This window comes from Fundulus heteroclitus, unplaced genomic scaffold, assembly GCF_011125445.2.
Source record: "Fundulus heteroclitus isolate FHET01 unplaced genomic scaffold, MU-UCD_Fhet_4.1 scaffold_56, whole genome shotgun sequence".
NCBI classification, from domain to species: domain Eukaryota; kingdom Metazoa; phylum Chordata; class Actinopteri; order Cyprinodontiformes; family Fundulidae; genus Fundulus; species Fundulus heteroclitus.
In genome coordinates, this window is record NW_023396989.1 from 518,835 (window position 1) to 538,256 (window position 19,422).

The 19,422-nt window shown below is 50.6% G+C and overlaps 3 protein-coding genes across 6 annotated transcripts; 2 read left to right on the forward strand and 1 right to left on the reverse strand.

The window, feature by feature from the left end:
* On the forward strand, positions 1 to 4,994 carry LOC105924340 (transcriptional activator Myb). Of its 3 annotated transcripts, none has more exons than XM_036132996.1 (9): positions 1 to 307; positions 796 to 842; positions 907 to 982; positions 2,189 to 2,260; positions 2,342 to 2,431; positions 2,506 to 2,726; positions 4,332 to 4,476; positions 4,549 to 4,713; positions 4,792 to 4,994. In XM_036132996.1, the coding sequence occupies exons 2-9, from the start codon at positions 817 to 819 to the stop codon at positions 4,966 to 4,968; spliced, it is 972 nt and encodes a 323-aa protein (XP_035988889.1). In that variant the 5' UTR covers positions 1 to 307; positions 796 to 816; the 3' UTR covers positions 4,969 to 4,994. The 3 variants fall into 3 exon arrangements, with proteins under 3 accessions (XP_035988889.1, XP_035988888.1, XP_021170914.2); XM_036132995.1 differs by having other exon boundaries at positions 4 to 307; positions 2,336 to 2,431; XM_021315239.2 differs by lacking the exon at positions 1 to 307 and having other exon boundaries at positions 316 to 842; positions 2,336 to 2,431.
* A 14-nt stretch (positions 4,995 to 5,008) lies between these two features.
* LOC118561106 lies at positions 5,009 to 12,596 on the forward strand. 2 transcript variants are annotated; one of them, XM_036133003.1, is made up of 9 exons: positions 5,009 to 5,124; positions 5,201 to 5,334; positions 6,374 to 6,467; positions 6,530 to 6,616; positions 8,318 to 8,354; positions 8,478 to 8,566; positions 8,650 to 8,766; positions 10,158 to 10,232; positions 11,695 to 12,596. In XM_036133003.1, exons 1-7 carry the CDS (start codon positions 5,032 to 5,034, stop codon positions 8,737 to 8,739), a joined length of 624 nt encoding a protein of 207 aa, XP_035988896.1. In that variant the 5' UTR covers positions 5,009 to 5,031; the 3' UTR covers positions 8,740 to 8,766; positions 10,158 to 10,232; positions 11,695 to 12,596. The 2 variants fall into 2 exon arrangements, with proteins under 2 accessions (XP_035988896.1, XP_035988895.1); XM_036133002.1 differs by having other exon boundaries at positions 8,318 to 8,566; positions 11,695 to 12,469.
* A 431-nt stretch (positions 12,597 to 13,027) lies between these two features.
* Positions 13,028 to 19,386, reverse strand: LOC118561107 (jouberin-like). Its single transcript, XM_036133004.1, has 5 exons — positions 18,822 to 19,386; positions 18,470 to 18,507; positions 16,253 to 16,423; positions 13,371 to 13,465; positions 13,028 to 13,285 (listed from the first exon to the last, which is right to left on the reverse strand). Exons 1-5 carry the CDS (start codon positions 19,000 to 19,002, stop codon positions 13,081 to 13,083), a joined length of 690 nt encoding a protein of 229 aa, XP_035988897.1. The 5' UTR covers positions 19,003 to 19,386; the 3' UTR covers positions 13,028 to 13,080.
* Positions 19,387 to 19,422: the final 36 nt, after the last annotated feature.

Consider the following 19,422-nt stretch of genomic DNA (forward strand, 5'->3'; position numbering starts at 1 on the left):
ATCTCTTACATAACGTTAATTGTTGTTTTCATTCCATGCTGGTTTGAAACTCGCAGATCTGTATTTATTGTAATAAACCTGTTAAACTAGGGTGGGATTAGTAATAAAACGAATGAATTAAAATCAGGATGTCGGCTCGCTCAGACTTTGGGATAAAACCTTTATCAGGAAATCTCCGATTTAATTGGAGCCGTTGTGTGACGTCACTGGCCGTTCTGTCCAACCAGAGAGCGAGCTCGGTCGGTTCAGCGCCCAACTCAAACTGTTGAAGCCCTACGATTCCCTGCTTGGACCGTTGGTTCTGACGGTAAGACACCTGAAATCGGGCGGTACCGGGGGCGGATTGGGCCTGGGTCGGACCTCTACAAGGTTCGGGTCGGGTACAGACTGCTGTGACGGTCAGATCGACGTCAGGAGGACTTTAACGGCTCCGTTTAACGGCTACCGGCGGCTAACCGCTAAGGCTAACTGCCGCAGTTTGACGTTAAGATTCTGTCCGAACCTCTGTCTGGACCCAGTTCACAAATCCGGTCACCGATCGTGTGTTATTAGGCGGACATTACCCGATCCGAACCGGGTTGATGCCAAATCTGAGGCCGCAAAGCGGATCAGTTGTCGGTTCTGCTGCAATCGACCGATAGGTGCTGCCGAACAGGAACAGTTCACCTGAAAGGATCTGGAAACTGAAACAGTTCAACAGCTGAACGGATTCACACAGTCCACAGCACCAGGTTCTGAGCAGGTTCTGAGTTCTGGTACCGCAGGAACAGCAGCTGATCACTTGTCTTTCTGCAGAACCTGACCTGAAGAGCAGCGATGAGCAGCCGGAGCCACAGAACCAGGTGAGAAACCAGGCCCGGCCCGTAGATTGGTTCTGAGTCAGTTCTGATGGACTGCTCTGTGTAGTTCCAGGAGTCGATCCAAGCGGGTCAAGAGGTTCTCCAGAGTGTCTCTGCAGAAGCCCGGATGGAGCAAAGAGGAGGCAAGCCTGACCTGGAGCTGTTTGAGTGGTGATGATGATGATGGTGGTGAGGATGATGAAGGTGGTGATGGTGATGAAGGTGGTGATGAATGGTGATGGTGATAGTAATGATGATGAAGATGATGGTGATGAAGGTGGTGATGATGATATGATGGTGATGGAGGTGGTGATGAAAGTGATGAAGATGATGATGGTGAGGAAGGTGATGATGAAAGTGAGGAAGGTGAAGATGGTGATGATGATGATGGAGGTGATGATGATGATGGTGGTGGTGGTGATGATGATGATGATGATGGTGATGATGAAGGAGATGGTAATGATGGTGATGGAGGTGATGATGATGATGGTGATGATGATGGAGGTGGTGGTGATGATGAAGGTGATGATGATGTGACGAAGGTGATGATGATGGTGATTAAGGTGGTGATGATGCCGGTGCTGATGCTGGCGGTGCTGGTGCTGCTGCTGGTGCTGATGCTGCTGATGGCGGTGCTGCCGGTGCTGCTGCTGGCGGTGCTGATGCTGCTGCTCGTGCTGCCCGTGCTGCTGCTGGCGGTGCTGCCGGTGCTGATGGCGGTGCTGATGCTGATGCTGCTGCTCGTGCTGCCGGTGCTGCTGATGCTGGTGCTGCCGGTGCTGCTGCCGCTGCTGCTGGTGCTGCCGGTGCTGATGCCGCTGCTGCTCGTGCTGCCGGTGCTGCTGCCGCTGCTGCTGGTGCTGGCGGTGCTGCTGCTGCTGTTGCTGCTGCTGCTGCTGGCGGTGCTGGTGCTGCTGCTGCCGGTGCTGCTGCCGCTGCTGCTCGTGCTGCCGGTGCTGCTGCTGGTCGTGTGCTGGTGCTGTGCTGCTGCCGGTGCTGGTGCTGCTGCTGCTGCTTGCGAGTGCTGCTGCTGCTGCTGCTGGGTGTTGCTGCCGGTGCTGCCTGCTAGGTGCTGCCGGTGCTGCTGCCGCTGGTGCCTCGTGACTGCCACGGTGCTGCTGCTGGTCGTGCTGGTGCGGCTGCCCGTGCTGGCTGGTGCTGCAATGCTGGCGGGGGCTGTGCTAGGTTGCTGCTGACTGTGCTGCTGCCCGGTGCTGGCGAGTGCTGCTGCTGCTGCCTGCTGCCTGGTGCTGGCGGTGCTGCTGCTGCTGCTGCTGGCGGTGATGGTGCTGCTGCTGCGTGTGGGTGCTGAAGGTGATGATGACGATGGTGACGCTCCTCTTCCTCAGGACGAGACGCTGCGGCGCCTGGTGAAGGGCTGCGGCTCCAACAACTGGCCCTCGGTGGCGCTGCACTTCAGGGTGAGTAGTGGGTTCCAGTGTGAGGGTCCAGCTCGTGTCAGGGTTCTGCGCTCACCAGCAGAACCGTTGTGTCAGGGTCAGAGGTCAGAGGTCCAGTGTCAGCGGCGCTGGCAGCAGATCACCAACCCGGAGCTGGTCAAAGGCCCGTGGACCCAGGAGGAGGACCGGCGGGTAAAGCCTCTTCAGAGCCCGTCAGGCCCGCGCTCAGAGCCACGCCCTCCCACCGCCTCTGATGTCACCCTCAGGTTCTGGAGCTGGTCCAGAAGTACGGCGTCAAGCGCTGGTCGCTCATCGCCAAACACCTGCACACTCGCAACGGGAAGCAGTGCCGCGAGCGCTGGCACAACCACCTCAACCCGGCGGTGAAGAAGAGCAGCTGGACGGCGGAGGAGGACCGCATCGTGTGCCAGGCCCACAGGCTGATGGGCAACCGCTGGGCCGACATCTCCAAGCTCCTGCCAGGAAGGTGGGTGCACCTGGCTGCAGGTACGGCCGCCCGCCTGCAGGTACGTTGGGAAGCACGCTGCTGCAGAGGAGGGCACGCCCGGCTCCGTCCAGGGCGCCGCCGTCGCTGCCAGTAACTTCCTGCAGGAAGGGGAACTTTGTTCTGATGGAGCTGGAATGATTTATGTGATGAGCTGCTGCTGAGTACTAGTGACCACCGGGGCTGTGATGCAGTGATGCAGGGGGGGGGTCCAGGTCCAGGTGTTGTTCAGCCGCACACCTGGACCTGTGGGTCTGAGTAGCTAAGCTCTGCCTGTCTGGGTGTTAGCTGCTTCTCCACACGGTTCCTGACCTTCCTCCAGAACTCCTCCTGCTTCCTGGACCGTCCTGCATGAGAAGACTTCCTGTCCTTCCTGATCCCTCATGATTGGTCAGCTGGTCTTACGGCAGCTGACCGAGCAGCTGACCGAGCAGCAGCTGACCGAGCAGCAGCTGACCGAGCAGCAGCTGGCCGAGCAGCAGCTGACCGAGCAGCTGACCGAGCAGCTGACCGAGCAGCTGACCGAGCAGCAGCTGACCGAGCAGCAGCTGACCGAGCAGCAGCTGGCCGAGCAGCAGCTGACCGAGCAGCTGACCGAGCAGCAGCTGACCGAGCAGCTGGCCGAGCAGCAGCTGACCGAGCAGCTGACCGAGCAGCTGACCGAGCAGCAGCTGGCCGAGCAGCAGCTGACCGAGCAGCTGACCGAGCAGCTGACCGAGCAGCTGGCCGAGCAGCAGCTGACCGAGCAGCTGACCGAGCAGCAGCTGACCGAGCAGCTGACCGAGCAGCTGACCGAGCAGCAGCTGACCGAGCAGCTGACCGAGCAGCTGGCCGAGCAGCTGACCGAGCAGCAGCTGACCGAGCAGCAGCTGACCGAGCAGCAGCTGGCCGAGCAGCAGCTGACCGAGCAGCTGACCGAGCAGCAGCTGACCGAGCAGCTGGCCGAGCAGCAGCTGACCGAGCAGCTGACCGAGCAGCAGCTGACCGAGCAGCAGCTGACCGAGCAGCAGCTGGCCGAGCAGCAGCTGACCGAGCAGCTGACCGAGCAGCAGCTGACCGAGCAGCTGGCCGAGCAGCAGCTGACCGAGCAGCTGACCGAGCAGCAGCTGACCGAGCAGCTGACCGAGCAGCAGCTGACCGAGCAGCTGACCGAGCAGCAGCTGACCGAGCAGCTGACCGAGCAGCTGGCCGAGCAGCAGCTGACCGAGCAGCTGACCGAGCAGCAGCTGACCGAGCAGCTGGCCGAGCAGCTGACCGAGCAGCTGACCGAGCAGCTGACCGAGCAGCAGCTGACCGAGCAGCTGGCCGAGCAGCTGACCGAGCAGCTGACCGAGCAGCTGACCGAGCAGCAGCTGACCGAGCAGCTGACCGAGCAGCAGCTGACCGAGCAGCTGACCGAGCAGCAGCTGACCGAGCAGCAGCTGACCTGCAGCTGAGCTGGCAGTCTGGCTGCAGGTGTAGGGAGTTAGAGTGCAGGTGCATGCTCCTACATCCAGCTCTGTACACCTGCTGATAGGTGTCCCTGCGCACAGTGTACAGTATCACCTGTCCACAGGTGAGTTCCTGATGACCTGCCCTGTCTTACAGGACGGATAACTCCATTAAAAATCACTGGAACTCCACTCTGAAGAGGAAGGTGGAGAAAGATGGATACCTGCACTTCCTGCAGCTTCGTGGCTCAAGCTCCGCCTCCAGACCGGGGACCCGGAACCACGAGTCCCACAGAGCCCAGGTGAAGGTGCTCCCAGCCGCCAGCGATGACGCGGCGGCTGGTCGGGACGCTAACGCTGGTTTGTCCCTGCAGGCCAACAGTCTGTCTACGGTTCAGGACGAGTCCAGCTTCTCCTCGGGTCAGAGCATGTGCAGACCTCACGGAGAGTCCAGCCACCTGTGCTCCTCCTGGCTCCCCGCCTCCTACTCGGCGTGCAGCTCCTCTCTGAGCAAGGACGGAGCATCGGGCGAGCTGACGGTACGTGCCTCTACTGTCCCCCCGCCCACTGGGGCTTCCCTCTCCCTGTGAACTGAACAGAAGTCGTACTCGTCACAGAACCTGGAGGCGTGGAGCTGTGACATACAGGAAGTGACATCACATAGCACTCAGCCCCCACAGGTGCTCCACACCTGCCTGGTCAGAGAGGATCACCAGTGTCTCATAGACCTGAGCAGGAGCTACGTAAGACACAGCGCTGCAGCTGCTGCTGGGCTCTCACACAGCAAGGTGTGACCTCAGCAGGCCAGGTGAGTCAGCTGCTGTCATCTGCAGGTTACAAGTGCCAAGGAGCAGCAGATGAAAGCCGATGAAGGAGCCTCCTTCCTGGACTCGTCCTCCTCCTGGGAGACGAGCAGCATGATGGAAGCGGCGGTCTTCTCCCCACCTGAAGTACACAACAGACAGACCCAGCACATGTTCAGGCTTTACCTGCCCCAGGTGTTCACTCTCTATCTACCTGCCTCAGGTGTTCAGTCTGAGCTGCGTCGAGGAGCTGAACTTCCAGCGGCCGGCTCTCACCTCCACCCCCCTCTGCTCCCTGAAGCACAGCGAGGTCGGCCATCAGGACGCCTGCTGCGCCCACTGCAGCCTCAGCTCCAGGTTGGTGTGCCGCCTGTCGCCCGGCTCCCTGTCGCCCGGCTCCCTGTCGCCCGGCTCCCTGTCGCCCGCCTCCCTGTCGCCCGGCTCCTAATCCGACTCCTAATCAATTCAATTCAAGTCAATTTTATTTATATAGCGCCAATTCATGAAACATGTCATCTTGAGGTTCTTTCCAAAGTCAGCTTCCATCAGATCCTCCAGGTTGGTGAGAAAGTTTCCTCTCTAAGGAAACCCAGCAGGTTGCATCAAGTCTCTCCAAGCAGCATTCACTCCTCCTGAAAGAGCGTAGAGCCACAGTGGACAGTCGTCTGCATTGTTGATGGCTTTGCAGCAATCCCTCATACTGAGCATGCATGAAGCGACAGTGGAGAGGAAAACTCCCCTTTAACAGGGAGGAGAACCTCCAGCAGAACCAGAACCAGGCTCAGTGTGAACGCTCATCTGCCTCCACCCACTGGGGCTTAGAGAAGACAGAGCAGAGACACAGAAAGCTCAGAAGCTCACATTGACCCAGGAGTACTTTCTATGTTAGAGAAGACAGAGCAGAGACACAGAAAGCTCAGAAGCTCACATTGACCCAGGAGTACTTTCTATGTTAGAGAAGACAGAGCAGAGACACAGAAAGCACAGAAGCTCACATTGACCCAGGAGTACTTTCTATGTTAGATGGTAATAGAGGATGATCTGCCTCCCCTGATGATGTCACAGCTAACAGAACGGCAGACCAGGTGTACCTTCTATGAAGAGAAAAAAGACAGAGAACAAAAAGTTAAAAGCTGAAATAACAACAAACAATGCAGATTGGAGAGCAGTAGGAGAACTCAGCAGAGAGAGAGAAATAGACCCTGATGTCCTCCAGCAGCCTAAGCCTATAGCAGCATAACTATAGAGGTAGCTCAGGGTAACATGAGCCACTCTGACTAGAAGCTTTGTCACAAAGGAAAGTTTTAAGATTAGTCTTAAAAGTAGACGGGGTGTCTGCCTCACGGACCAAAACCGTCTCCTAATCCGTCTCCTAACGCCTCATCGCTCTCTTCAGGACTCCGGCAAACATCCAGCAGAAGATCAGAGCCCTGTTGGCTCTGGCTCCTCAGACGCCGACGCCGCTGAAGATCTCCGGCTGCCAGGAGGAGGTGAGCTGAGTCCTGCTGTCGGCCGGCTGCTGGGAGCTGAACTGATCATGTGTGTGCTTCAGGGGGCAGCGTGCTCCAGGAGGACCACCCTGACCGGTGGAGAGAGGAGAAGACATCCCGACAGCCAGGAGTCCAGCAGCGGCTCCGAGGTCAGTCTGACACACAACATGCTTGTCCACCCCACTCACCTGGACAGGTAAGATAGGGTGAGGAGCTCAGTCATCCGGGGAGGACTCAGAGTAGAGCCGCTGCTCCTCCACGTCCAGAGGAGCCAGTTGAGGTGGCTCGGGCATCTGGTCAGGATGCCTCCTGGACGCCTCCCTGGTGAGGTGTTCCGGGCACGTCCCACCGGGAGGAGACCCAGGGGAAGACCCAGGACACGCTGGAGGGACTATGTCTCTCTGCTGGGAACGCCTTGGGATTCCTCCTGAGGAGCTGGCCCAAGTGGCTGGAGAGAGGGACGTCTGGGCCTCCCTACTGAAGCTGCTGCCCCCGCCACCCGACCCCGGATAAGGAGAAGAAGACGGACGGACTAGGCATCATTTATTTTGAACCCTTGGTCAAATATTAAGACAGAATAAAGAGATTAAAGGTATTATTGAGGGCAGAGAGGAACAAAAGTTGCAACGTTTTCGGGTGATGTTTTGATCTTTCTGGGGAACCTGAGGAATCATTTGTGGAGCTGAAATTATCTGGCTCTAAATTAAACACATCAAAGACAAATGTTCTGACTGAACTATTCAGCATCTATATGCCTACAAGAAACGTTCCAATATAATCTGGAGTCAGACTCCTTAAAATATTGGGTATAACCCTCTGGTACCATTCCTCAGTTTAAACTCAAGGATTATATCAGTAAAAACAAATGTTCATCCAAGATTACTTTATTTATTCACAACTCTACCTGTGGAAGTAAGTTTGGGGAATAGGATAAATGGATCTGCCGTTTTATTTATCAGGGGAAGAAACCCAGAATTCTCCACTTTGTGTTACAATTAGTTAAAGATAAAGGAGGGCAATGCTCCCATGGTTACATTATTACCAGGTCATTCCTTTGTTGCAGTGATGTAACCCAGACATGAAAGCTGAATGGAAAACAATTCAACTCCTGTCCAGAACTCCCTCTACAAGCCACCGTGGCTTTAAATTGGCTTTAAAAGACAGAGACCTTAAGTTGTAGCTTTAAGGGTTTAGTTAATTTATAGAAACAATTAAGTTTTCAATGTTAGTGATGAAGCTTGTTCCAATTAAAGTAAAGAAGTCTAGTCCAAGATTTACTTATTCATTTGTTGCTGTAGTGTTTTTCGTTTGCTGTGTGATATCATGTAGAGCGCTTTTAATGGTCTTGTTACTGAATAAACTAGCCTTGCCTTGCCTTGCCTTGCCTCAGGGTACCTCCAGAGAGCTGGAGGCCTGCCAGTCTGAATGTGTCCCTGCTGCCTCTAACTCCTTAACTGCTAGCCCCAAAAACATTATTTTTAGTCAAGCATCTAAATCTTTTATTCTAATCACTTGTTTTAAAACGCTGTAAAAACTTTGACACCAGAAACAACCCCATCACCACACTGAGCTAAAGAACTACTTCTGACTCTGAGTTCAGCTCATCCAATGTGATCCTTATGGAAGATTCTGCTTTTATTCTGGAGGATTGTTGGGTAGAATCTGAACCCCTTCATGCACCAGACCCGGTCCAAGTTCCACCCTGAACTGGGACATTATTCTGTTTTAGCACCAGTTTCACAGATCAACAGTGATAAACCCTTAGAACCAGGTTCTTTAACAGCCCCAGCAGGTCCGGTTCCTTCTATCAGAGCCGTACTGAGCACAGTTTCTTTACCCTTGACATGCAGGTACAGGGCGAGAGCCTCCTGAGCTCCATCCTAAAAGGTCAGAGTGGGTCCACCTCACAGGTCCAATGTCAGCAGAAGGTCCAGCAGCCAGCCAGTTCAGAAGGTCCTGCTCGGTGTGGGTTTGTCCCAGCCTGTGACGAGTTTGAATGCTTCCCAATAGACGAACAGCTGGAAGTGTGGTGGGACCAGCAGCAGGGGCCAACCCAGGAGTCTCCTGAGGGTACGACTTACAGGACCAACCCGTTTGAGGTAATAACCAGAACTAGCTCAAAGGAGACCCAGTTCATCTCTGGCACAGAGGGGGTTGATGCCACCTATACCTGTATCTGCAGGTGAGCAGCGAGCTGCAGGTGGTGATGTTTGGGAAAACTGAGGATCAGGCAAGTCTGACGCAACAGGCCCGGCTCTACGTGGAGCCCTAAACAGAACCGGGTCCTGTTGCAGCAGGTGAGTCCAAGCATACAGACCAGGGCTCTCATTTCTAAAGCTGCGTACGCACAAAATGGGCCTGAAACGTGCGTACGACACGTTACACGCAAACGTTGGGATCTAGGGAAAGAACCGTGATGGGAAAATGTGCGTTCCTCACAGCAGCTCTGAGCCTGGGAAACGTACGGGGAAACTGGCGCCGCAGATGGACAAGTGGTGGATTGAATCATGATTCCTCTCAGACATTCAATTTCTCTCCATAGCAGACTTTCAAGCTAGGGTTGCCGATTTTTCTGGAAGTTTCCCAAGTCTCTGAATAACTGCGCATGCCTAAGACCAGCTTACCTGCTCTTCTACTGAGATCTTCCTCTTCTTCTCTTAAACATGAACACGGTTCACTTCTTGTGACTCTCAGCCATGTTCAAAGTCTACGGTGAGAGCAGTGGAGCTACAATGAGCGGCTAACCGCTAAGCTAACCGCTAAGCTAACTGCTAAGCTAACCGCTAAGCTAACCGGATACACTGGAAGTGCAGCCAGAAAGCAGAAACTATGAATGAACGAGCACTGCCGTTTCGAGAGCGCGTCACAATGATGTCATGTGGGACAACCAGCAGAACTGGAGGGACGGGGGGGGGGGGGTATGTAGCGTCTGTTGTTGAGAGCAGAACCAGAACTCTGACCAATCCCTGCCCTTCAGACCGAGGGGCAGGGATTGGTCAGAGTTCTTACTGTCCTGCAGCTCCCACAGAGGTCTGATTTATTAACCTCCTTTTGGTGAATACTTGATGTATGAACTAGTTTCAGGATGGAAGGACCGCTTTACCCAGGAGAGCAAAAAGTGTTTCTGAACAGGATTACCAGCTATAGCTTTAATCATAGATCAGCTTAATCATCAGTATTCAAACTGCTGTGTTATTCAAGCTGGAACTGGTGACATAATTATACAAAAGGACCCTTCAAATAAATAAATAAAAAACAAACGACATGTTGAATCAGAAATTAAAGTCCACACAACATTTCATGCGGGTACTCTACCATCACGTCCCTCTTGGTGATCATCAGGGTAATGTGTTCCACAGATTCATTAATTGCTGTAAACAGTCAAACACACTCATTCGTAAAGCTGCGCAGTGGCTGCACAGGCACAGCTGGAAGACCTTGTAGATGGAAGAATTCGCTGAGAAGGCGGTTTCAGGGATCAAACATGTCCTGACCAATGATGATGACTGGCCAAGATGTACACTTTTAGTCTGGATTCTACGTAATGTTTTATAAATGAGACCCCAGAACTAAGCAAACCTGTGAGAGGTCAATATCACGACTGATTGGATTAAATGTGATTGGACCGGAGGCTGTGATGTCACCCAATGTCCCCTTTAACTGTTTTTTATTTTATTTGTTTGTATTTCAGGTGAGCATCCAATTGGATCTTAAATGTGGGAATAGATCAGAACATTCAAAGCTCTGAAGGCTTCACCCCAACAGGTGAGATAACACACCTGTCAGACTGAAGTCAAACGTTTGTAACCAAGAGCACGATAACACATACAGTCTCTCCACCTTCTGCTGGTTTACACAGAAAAATATCATTTCACATAGAAGTACCCAGGTGTAGCGGCGTGTAACCAGGTGTTACTAGGTGTAGTTGTGTGTAGCCAGGTGTTACCAGGTGTAGTTGTGTGTACCCAGGTGTAGTTGTGTGTAACCAGGTGTAGTTGTGTGTAACCAGGTGTAGTCGTGTGTAACCAGGTGTAGTCGTGTGTAGCCAGGTGTAGTTGTGTATAACCAGGTGTTACTAGGTGTAGTTGTGTGTAACCAGGTGTAGTTGTGTGTAACCAGGTGCTACCAGATGTACCCAGGTGTAGTCGTGTGTAACCAAGTGTAGTTGTGTGTAACCAGGTGTAGTCGTGTGTAACCAGGTGTAGTTGTGTGTAACCAGGTGCTACCAGATGTACCCAGGTGTAGTCGTGTGTAACCAGGTGTAGTTGTGTGTAACCAGGTGTAGTCGTGTGTAACCAGGTGTAGTTGTGTGTAACCAAGTGTAGTTGTGTGTACCCAAGTGTAGTTGTGTGTAACCAGGTGTAGTTGTGTGTACCCAAGTGTAGTTGTGTGTAACCAGGTGTAGTTGTGTGTACCCAGGTGTAGTTGTGTGTACCCAAGTGTAGTTGTGTGTAACCAGGTGTAGTTGTGTGTAACCAGGTGCTACCAGATGTAACCAGGTGTAGTTGTGTGTACCCAAGTGTAGTTGTGTGTAACCAGGTGTAGTTGTGTGTAACCAGGTGCTACCAGATGTAGCCAGGTGTAGTTGTGTGTACCCAGGTGTAGTTGTGTGTACCCAGGTGTTATCAGCTGTACCCAGGTGCTACCAGATGTACCCAGGTGTAGTTGTGTGTAACCAGGTGTAGTTGTGTGTAGCCAGGTGTAGTTGTGTGTACCCAGGTGCACACAACTACACCAGATGTAACCAGGTGTAGTTGTGTGTACCCAGGTGTAGTTATGTGCAACCAGGTGTAGTTGTGTGTAACCAGGTGTAGTTGTGTGTAGCCAGGTGTTATCAGCTGTAGCCAGGTGCTACCAGATGTAACCAGGTGTAGTTGTGTGTACCCAGGTGTAGTTATGTGTAACCAGGTGTAGTTGTGTGTAACCAGGTGTAGTTGTGTGTACCCAGGTGTAGTTGTGTGTAACCAGGTGCTACCAGATGTAACCAGGTGTAGTTGTGTGTAACCAGGTGTAGCTGTGTGTAACCAGGTGCTACCAGATGTACCCAGGTGTAGTTGTGTGTAACCAGGTGTAGTTGTGTGTAACCAGGTGTAGTTGTGTGTAACCAGGTGTAGTTGTGTGTAACCAGGTGCTACCAGATGTAACCAGGTGTAGTTGTGTGTAACCAGGTGTAGTTGTGTGTAACCAGGTGTTATCAGCTTCCTCATCAGATGTTCTTGTGTTACAGACGTGCGTCAGGTGAGATGATGACTTCTGCTCCTCCTCCCCAGTTTTGCCTTCAACAACCAATCAGAGGAGAGGATATCTCGGTGCTTCCGGCTGCCTCATTGGTTCACTTTGTTTAATTTCTTTAGCTGTCGGTTCAGTAAATTATAATTTTTTCAAGAAGCATCTTTAAATGTTTTTAACTGACGTTTTGTTTTCCTTCGTTCTTGTAACGTTGCTAATATCCTGGAAGTTTGTGCCGATCACCGGATCTGATCGGTACTTTTTAGCTCCCTCTGATGTTTGATTTCTTTTTCCTTTTGAAAACTCATTTTGTCTTTTAACCAACTGGAAGTTTATTTTCACGTTTTCTTTCTTGGAACGTGGCTGTGAGCCACCGTAAGGTGACTGGTGCTGCTCTTTAACTCGGTGGATTGAACCGACTGACCAAACTGCGGGGAACTTTCTTTATTTCTGGCGGCACTTTAGAATCACATTCTGGAAGCTTTGCACTTTGGATCAGAAATGATCAAAACCGAACTTTACATCAGATTTCATTTTCATATTGGAATATTTATTATGATGTGTAGTGCATGACAGTCCACTTAAAGAGCTTCTGTGTTTCAGTTGTTTTGGACCCAACCAGGACACAAAGTTCTGTGTGAAGTCCAAAGCCATCTGAAGTCTTAAGACTGCTTTAGAATACTTAAGTGAAGTTTCTGTTGGACCCGACATCTTGGTGTGACTCTGATGATTTATTGTGAGAATAAAGGATCCAAGTGGAAACACAGATTGTTTTATTGTGTAATCACTTTATCTCTTTAACAGAACCAAGGTCCGATTTCAGCCGCAATCAGATCTATCAGGTTCAGATCAGCAGCTTATATATCTATTAATGCAAAAGGGACATTTAATGTCTTAGTTCATCCACAATCAACAGGTTCTAGCTGTGAGCAGGAAGGTTCTGCTGCAGCCGTGGATCTCAAGACAAGATGTTCCTGAGGAGCTGCAGGTAGACTCAGGTTCTGGCTGGAGTTAGAAATGAAGCTGATGAAGACCTGCTCAGAGGGCGTTTCTTCAGATACTCGGTTCAGGACCTCTTGTGGACTCAGACCAGAACTTGGATCTGGACACTCTGTCTTCGATTAGAGTTAGAGTCCAGCAGGACCTGGACTTCTTGGGTATCTAACGCTAACCAACATCATAGGAGCTTTAGGTGATGTCCCCAGCCGGGATCCAGCTCGGAGACGCAGGATCGAATGAAGACCCCGTCCCCGGGGTCTGTGGAGGTTCACCGTATCGTTTTTATCTCCTCGCGATTTGATGTTGCTGCAGAAGTGAAGTTTCTGCTGATTATATTCAAAGGAAAAGAAACTAAAATCTGAGCGTTTCTGGGACTGTGGGTCATCTAATCCGGCTGGAAGGCGGTGTTTTCGGAGCTAGTGTCCAGGTGGGGCTGGGGCAGGAGGGGGCAGCTCTTCCTCCTGGACTTTGTCAGCACTCTGCAGAAGAGGCTGGGGGGGCGCAGAGGAGCTTGTGACGACCCAGACGCCCTGGATTCTGAGGGCCGCTGGACGCTGTTCTTCCTCAGCAGTCTTGGGGTGCTGTGACCGCTGTGACAACACAGAACCGTTACGTACGTTAGTGGAGAGACTTCACACTGAAATGAGTCTGCAGACTGCGTGTTATTCAGGGTACCTGGTGCAGCCACAGGGGGCGCCTCGAGTCTGAGCCATGGCCGGCACAGAGCCCCTCCTCAGCAGTGTGGGCGTGGCCCTGGACGCCTCGCTGTCCTGCAACACAAATGACATCACATCACTGCCGGCTGCCTGCAGTCAGCTGCTCAGCCACAAGGTCCAGCTCAAATCATCTCTGAGGCACATCACCACATCTTATAGGGCCTTCCTGTGTGTGATGGCTCCTGAGTCTGTGGGGACGTTGTTGGCTGATCCAGAGTCCTGATGACTCCTAACCTGAGATTGAAGATTTAGAATTGTCTCTGTCTCTCTCCGAGGTCGGTCATGTCTTCCTCTCTCTGCAGCTTTTACCCCCCCTGCTTTGCTATGTTTTTTCTTCTGAGCACTTTCTTCATATCAACCGAACTCTGAAAAACATGGATCTGGTAAGCTGGTCTCTCAATACTATTGATACATTTTTTTCGACGGGTAGGCAACGAAAGGGGGACCCGTCCTGTCCCGATCTGACTATTTTTGAGGGAACACCCTATATTCTTGGATGGAAAACGGTGTGTCTTTCGACCTTGTCATTCCTGGACGTTTGAAACTTTCACATTTGGATTAAGGATACTTGGATTTCTACTTATTGGATTTGGTGGATTTTTGATGTATCAACAAATACAGTGGATGTCGGAGCCATGTGGCCTTGATCAGGCTGCCGGCTGCATGAAGCGCTCACTATGGCGGTGAACGGACAAACCTGGATGGTGAATGGAGCGAAGCCGAAAAACTGCCTGTGTTGGAACGCAGACTGACTTTGGTGGTTGAACTCAAGGGAAGATGGGATAAAATCTGGAAGTGAAGTGCGAAAAAGCCCAATAATTTGGAATATTGGATTTACCATTTGAAGCCAGCAAAGACTTAAAAGCTGACAGGAAAGGCAGTGCAGCTTGTCTCAAAACAAATAACATATTTGGATTCCCTCTCTATCAACTCCTGGATTGTTATGGCGGAGAGAGCTCAGAACTCTCCCCCGCTCCCTCCTCCCCCGCTGACACCTGAGGATGCTTTCTGAACTGTGGGCCGGCTGATAACATCAAGGACAATGGCCTCTGGAGAGCGTTCATGGAGCTAAAACACTTTCGCCCAAACACACACGCATAACTGATACTCATAAAACTGAAGAATTACGCACACGCGACAGATCTCAAATGTTTACCTTCTGCATACATGTTGTCTTGTGTTATTTGTGCTTTTCGTGCTATGAGGGTTTTTTTGTGTCGGTTGTTTGTCTCTTTATTGGTGAGAGCATAAAAAGGCAAACATCTGTCTCTTTTTTTCTTCCCCCCTCTTTCCCCCATGTTGTTGCTCTTCCTTGGACAGATTTAAGGGCAGCGCCTCGTGAACTCCATGCAGGCAGGGTTCGGCGCTGTTTGGAGGAATGCGGCCTTGACGGCTGCGCTGTTTAGCAGCGGCCGACTGGCTGCGTTCCTTGGCAACGCTAGGCCTCAGTCAATCGTTCCCCCAAAATGTTTGTTTATGTGATGGACGGTTGTATTGGAACTGACTTTTCGATTGCAATGCAAATTGTAATTGACAATAAAATTTGATTGATTGATTGATTGATTGATTGATTGAGATGATCCAGAGTCCTGATGACTGTGAGCTCCAGTGGGTGATGGGAGGCAAACCGCAGATTCTGGTCTGGGTGGGTTTGTGGGACAGTTTCTATCTGTCCTTCATCTGAAACGTCACGGTCCAGGAGAACCAACCTGACATTGTTTGGTGGGTGGTAACAAGTTACATTTACTTGAGTAACTTTATGAACATAATGTACTTTAAGGAGTGGTTTTACTGCGCTGTATTTTGTAGTTTTATTTGAGTCATGAAAACAGTATCTCTACTCTTACTTGAGTAAACTACCCATCAGCAGTAACTTAATTAAATAAAGAACAGACATGTTGTAACCAAAAGTGCACCAGAGACAAAAACCTGCAGTTTATGTTAGATTGGGACTTCTTGTTTTTACAGCAGCTTTGTTGTTTTAATCTTATTTTCTATCTGCTGATCATTGAGCCGTTTGGAGGTCAGGTGAACTAACTGGTCTAACCTACTTTATACACATTACCTGCTCTAAGTATTGCTTTCATATGTTTTAGGTAAAAAATATTTAGAATAGTGTTTCTACTGCCTCAATTTGTTATTCTTTGTATATTTTTTTTCATTTTATTCTTTAAAATACCACGGTAGAGGATTAGGGCCACTCAACAAAAAAAAATTACTCAATTCTGACTTTTTTCTCAGAATTCTGACTTTAATCTCAGAATTCTGAGATTAAAGTCAGAATTGAGTAATTTTTTTTTGAATGGTCCTAATCGTCTTCCGTAAAATACCAAAATGTATAAACAACCATATATTTTTCTCTCTCCGATTGCATACTTTTTAAATATCAAATTAAATTCAGTTAAATGTTATCTAGCGATAATTGACACCACGTCATCTCAAGGGGACACATAGATGTGGACACGTGTCCCCGAGGTCCACCTGTCCCTGAGGTCCACCTGTCCGGCACCAGACGTGTCCAGCCTCCAGATCCAGGATCTGTTTAAGGTGCTTTAATGGCTAAATCAGCAACGTTAGAGTCCCTGGAGGATTTAAAGTATTTTTAAGTTCTGTGATCCTCTGTGTCTGTGATCTTTTTAAATGTCTTTAATCCAAAGTCTGTCAGAGAGTCCATTCAGGTCCTTTCAGAGCTACTTAGGGGGTTTAGTGATTCTCAGTAACCGACCTGAGCAGGTAACCTCAGATTAACGTCACCTGAGCTGGAAAACAGTGACTTAGCTGCTCTCTGGGTCACATGGTCCGGACCCATAACCAGGTAATAACCTGCAGGTGTGTGCGTACCTGCAGCAGCTCTACACAGGCCGATGGGAAGTAACCCTCGCTTCCATTCGCCAGTCGCCCGAACCACCAGAACCCGTCCTCCTTAAACAGAACCTGGATCAGCTCTCCCTGTTCCAGGTCCAGCTCCTTGGGTCGGCGAGACCGGTACTGGCTGGTCACCACCACCACCTGCTGGACCAGAACGAGTCATCAGAACGAGTCATTAGAACGAGTCATCAGAACGAGCCATCAGAACGAGTCATCAGAACGAGTCATCAGAACGAGTCATCAGAACAAGCCATCAGAACGAGTCATCAGAACGAGTCATAAGAACGAGTCATTAGAACGAGCCATCAGAACGAGTCATTAAAACGAGTCATCAGAACGAGTCATCAGAACGAGTCATCAGAACGAGTCATTAGAACGAGTCATCAGAACGAGTCATCAGAACGAGTCATAAGAACGAGTCATTAGAACGAGCCATCAAAACGAGTCATTAGAAAGAGTCATTAGAACGAGTCATCAGAACGAGTCATCAGAACGAGCCATCAGAACGAGTCATCAGAACGAGTCATTAGAACGAGTCATCAGAACGAGTCATTAGAACGAGTCATCAGAATGAGTCATTAAAATGAGTCATTAGAACGAGTCATCAGAACGAGTCATCAGAACGAGTCATCAGGCCATCAGAACGAGTCATTAGAATGAGTCATCAGAACGAGTCATCAGAACGAGTCATTAAAACGAGTCATCAGAACGAGTCATTAAAACGAGTCATCAGAACGAGTCATCAGAACGAGTCATTAGAACGAGTCATCAGAACGAGTCATTAGAACGAGTCATCAGAACGGGTCATTAAAACGAGTCATCAGAACGGGTCATTAAAACGAGTCATTAGAACGAGTCATTAGAACGAGTCATTAAAATGAGTCATTAGAACGAGTCATTAGAACGAGTCATTAAAACGAGTCATTAAAACGAGTCATTAGAACGAGTCATCAGAACGAGTCATTAAAACGAGTCATTAGAACGAGTCATCAGAACGAGTCATTAAAACGAGTCATTAGAACGAGTCATTAAAACGAGTCATTAGAACGAGTCATTAAAACGAGTCATTAGAACGAGCCATCAGAACGAGTCATCAGAACGAGTCATTAGAAAGAGTCATCAGAACGAGTCATTAGAAAGAGTCATCAGAACGAGTCATCAGAACGAGTCATGAAAACGAGTCATCAGAACGAGTCATCAGGCCATCAGAACGAGTCATCAGAACGAGTCATCAGAACGAGTCATCAGGCCATCAGAACGAGTCATCAGAACGAGTCATCAGAACGAGTCATTAGAACGAGTCATCAGAACGAGTCATCAGAACAAGCCATCAGAACGAGTCATCAGAACGAGTCATCAGAACGAGTCATTAGAACGGGCCATCAGAATGAGTCATCAGAACGAGTCATCAGAACGAGTCATCAGAACGAGTCATCAGAACGAGTCATCAGAACGAGTCATTAGAACGAGTCATTAGAACGAGTCATCAGAACGAGTCATCAGAACGAGTCATTAGAACATCATGGCGGTTAACACCCAGATTTATCTAACTGGTCCGATCTTGGTGGAACAAAGTTCTCGTTTCCGTCCACCTTAACGGAGCAGATGATGAAGCTGAAGTTCCACCTTAAAGATCCCAGAAAGGACTGAGGTGCCCCCCCCGTGTCTAATCTCCTCAGCCGGCTGTAAATACCCAGAGGTCACTCTGATGTAACTGATTGCTGCTGACACACTCTCCGTTTGTGAAGATCAACAACCTGGCCAGGTTCTAACATGGACCCTGAAACTGGGTCTGAAACGTTCCACGCTGGTTCTGTTGGTCTGACAGAACCAGCGTGGTGTCTACCTGGTTCTGGGTCAGCTCATGAGGGTTCTGCTACGCATCACCACGGTAAATCCATAGCGACTTGGACTTGGCTGATATTTGGGGAGTTCTGGATCCTGGCAGCTACAGACCTCCGGGTCGCTGGAACCCACAAGAACTCGTTTAAAACCCAGATGACGACAGAAGCTCCAGCAGAACCTATCCTGGGGTACAGGTGTGTCCGGGGGAGGTGGCCTCGCTGGCTGAGGTCAGGCGAGCATCAACAGGTTAGGGTTCCTGTGCGGTCAGGTGTTTGCAGGTAAGGTCAGGTATCCAGGTGAGTCCCTGTCAGGTGAGGAGTGGGTGTCCAGAACCTCCAGTGTTACCTTCTCTGCCTCCGCATGTCTCCATCTTGTCCTGCACACTGAGAGACAAACAGGTGTTAACGAGGCGCCGTCAATCAGCCAATCAGTGCTCCCCAGTCACAGGTGAGCAGGTGTGCAACGATGCGAGGACCTTAGTAACGCTGGGTCCGTGTACCGGGTTCTGAAACAGTTCTGCTGCCTCCGGAGTCCGGCTCTGTTTCAGAACCACATTCTGGGTCAGTTTGAAACCACAAATCTGAACCAGGGTTTACTGTCAGGATCTTGACCAGCGTCTGCAGTAATAACTGTAACAGAACCAGAACCATTCTCAGGTTCTGGTTCTGCCCGTTTGGACCTGTGTGTGTGTCCTCACCCTGCGGAGAGAAGACGGTGGTGAAAACCTCCAGCTGCTCGTCCCGGTGTGTGTAGATCTGCTGCATGATGCGACTCCCTCCGTCTGGGCCAGCGCTTAAATACCTGCAGGCTAATCCCCCCCCCCCCCCCCCACTGAGCCCGGCACACAACTGGACCTGGACCAGAACTTCATCCGTCATATCGGATCAGACTCTTTTACTGTCAGAACCGCATGCTGGACCCGTTCTGCCCTCCAGGTTCTCTGACCTGATCCGTTATCAAAGCTGGATGTGTCGGGTTCCGGTCCGATTGCTGCTTCGCCCCACACACTCAGAACTGTTCAGGTGAGTTCAGGTGAGTTCAGGTGATCTGTGCGCTGCGTTCAGGGTCACTGAGATCAGGTTTATGTAACAACTGTTCCTGGATCAGATTAGCGCGGATTAGAGCCTTCCCAGAACACACCACTCTTGTCTCTCGCTTCACAGAACCTAAACAGGTCCAGTCAGTCGCCATCAGAACCGTTTTCAGACCTGCGGCCCGTTAGCATGAATTAAGCCTTAGTTACATCATGTTTATTAACATTTTATCATCTTGTAGTTTTCTGCTTTATTAGCGTCTAA